At 51.9% G+C, this 1569-nt stretch overlaps 1 protein-coding gene across 1 annotated transcript in view; it reads right to left on the bottom strand.

The window, feature by feature from the left end:
• VPS72 (vacuolar protein sorting 72 homolog) overlaps positions 1-1569 on the bottom strand; it is a 7956-nt gene extending 6387 nt beyond the window's left edge. The window contains exon 1 of the mRNA XM_032781229.1: positions 1558-1569. Within this exon, the coding sequence (XP_032637120.1) occupies positions 1558-1569 (12 nt within the window). The remainder of the gene's footprint in view (positions 1-1557) is intronic.

Genomic DNA, 1569 nt, shown 5'->3' with positions numbered 1-1569 from the left:
TGCTCCACACCCTTCACTACCTCACCCTCGCGTCCCGCCCCGATACCAAATGGCGGGACCTCCTGCCACCTCTCGAGGGTGAGAAGCCCCGGTGGGCCAGCTTGTACTCTGCCCTGGTCCCGCGGCCCGCTGGGGATGTCAGTTGGCGGCTCCTTCATAGGGCCGTGAGCACGGGCGTGTATTTGGCGCGGTTCACCCCTGTCCCCAACACCTGCCCTTTCTGTGGCGAGAAGGAGACCTTGGCGCACGTTTACTTGGAGTGCGCCAGGTTGCAGCCCCTGTTCCGACTCCTCCTGAATGTCTCCTTGTGTTTCTGGTTGCACTTTTCCCCTCACGTTTTTGTCTACGCACTCCCCATCCGTGGCCCCACAAAGTCGCGGGATCTCCTTCTCAACCTCCTCTTAGCCCTGGCCAAACTAGCCATCTACAACACCAGGGAGAGGAGGTTGGCTGATGGGATTTCTTGCGACTGTGGGGCCTATTTCCGCTCCTCTGTCCATTCACGCATCCGAGCAGAGTTCCTCTGGGCGGTGTCCACTGGCTCCCTTGACGCCTTTGAGGAGCAGTGGGCGTTGTCCGGGGTTCTCTGCTCGGTGTCCCCATCAGGTTCCCTTAGTTTAGCCCTATGTCCTCACTCCTGATCCTGTTTTTTCATTAGTTGTCCCACGTACTTACTTGGTGTCCCAGACCTGTGGGTCCTCCCCTTAGGCTGGGGGGAGGTCCTTTAGAAGTGGGCTGGCTTCGCCCGCCCACCCCCGCTGGATGCCAATAGGACCACAATGACTGGAGACCTGGGACACTATTGCCAGCCCCCAGCGCTCAACAGTCATGGTCAGCTCCACCCCAAAAATACATCATAAGACTAGCTTAAAAATCCCGATAATATAAAAATGATCAATTATTGGCTGTCTGGTTTTTGAGACTTAAGACATTGTGATTTCCAGCTTTTCTCTGCAGTCGTGAGGGCTAGAAACCTACTGCAATGAGCTACGGGGCAGGTGAAACTTTGTTATGGGATGAGTCAAAAGTGTGAAGAAGTTGCCCATTTAAGACAGTTGTAAGAGATAGTTAAGGTGACATGCTTAAAACAAAGCCTAATAAAGTCTGCCTAGTGACTAGCAGCCACTATTGAATTCAACTGGGTATTGGGGGGAAGAGAACACACACAAACAGACCAAACAGAGGAGAGAACTAGAAGCTAACCTGAAGGAATGAGCAGCTGATAGAGTGACCAGACAGCAAGTATGAAAAATCATAACGGGGGTGGGGGGTAATAGAAACCTATATAAGAAAAGGACCAAAAAATTGGGACTGTCCCTCTAAAATTGGGACATGTGGTCACCCTAGCAGCTGAAAGCATGTGGCTGACCCCAAAAGAAACCTGGGGAGAGGTTTTTTGGGTCACGTGTGCAGGCTGAAAAGCATGTGCTTGGTGCTGTGAGCAACAGAAGTTGTTTCTTGCTGTTTGATTCGCTCTGCATTCAGAGGCACAGGACTTGGTACATTCCTTGTAAATAAACATCACAGAAATACCTAGCTCCAATTTCTGCTCCCTACCGGAACACTCAT

This window comes from Chelonoidis abingdonii, chromosome 11, assembly GCF_003597395.2.
Source record: "Chelonoidis abingdonii isolate Lonesome George chromosome 11, CheloAbing_2.0, whole genome shotgun sequence".
NCBI lineage: Eukaryota > Metazoa > Chordata > Testudines > Testudinidae > Chelonoidis > Chelonoidis abingdonii.
The sequence above is the reverse complement of the archived record's forward strand: the minus strand, read 5'-3'. Positions and strand labels throughout refer to the sequence as shown.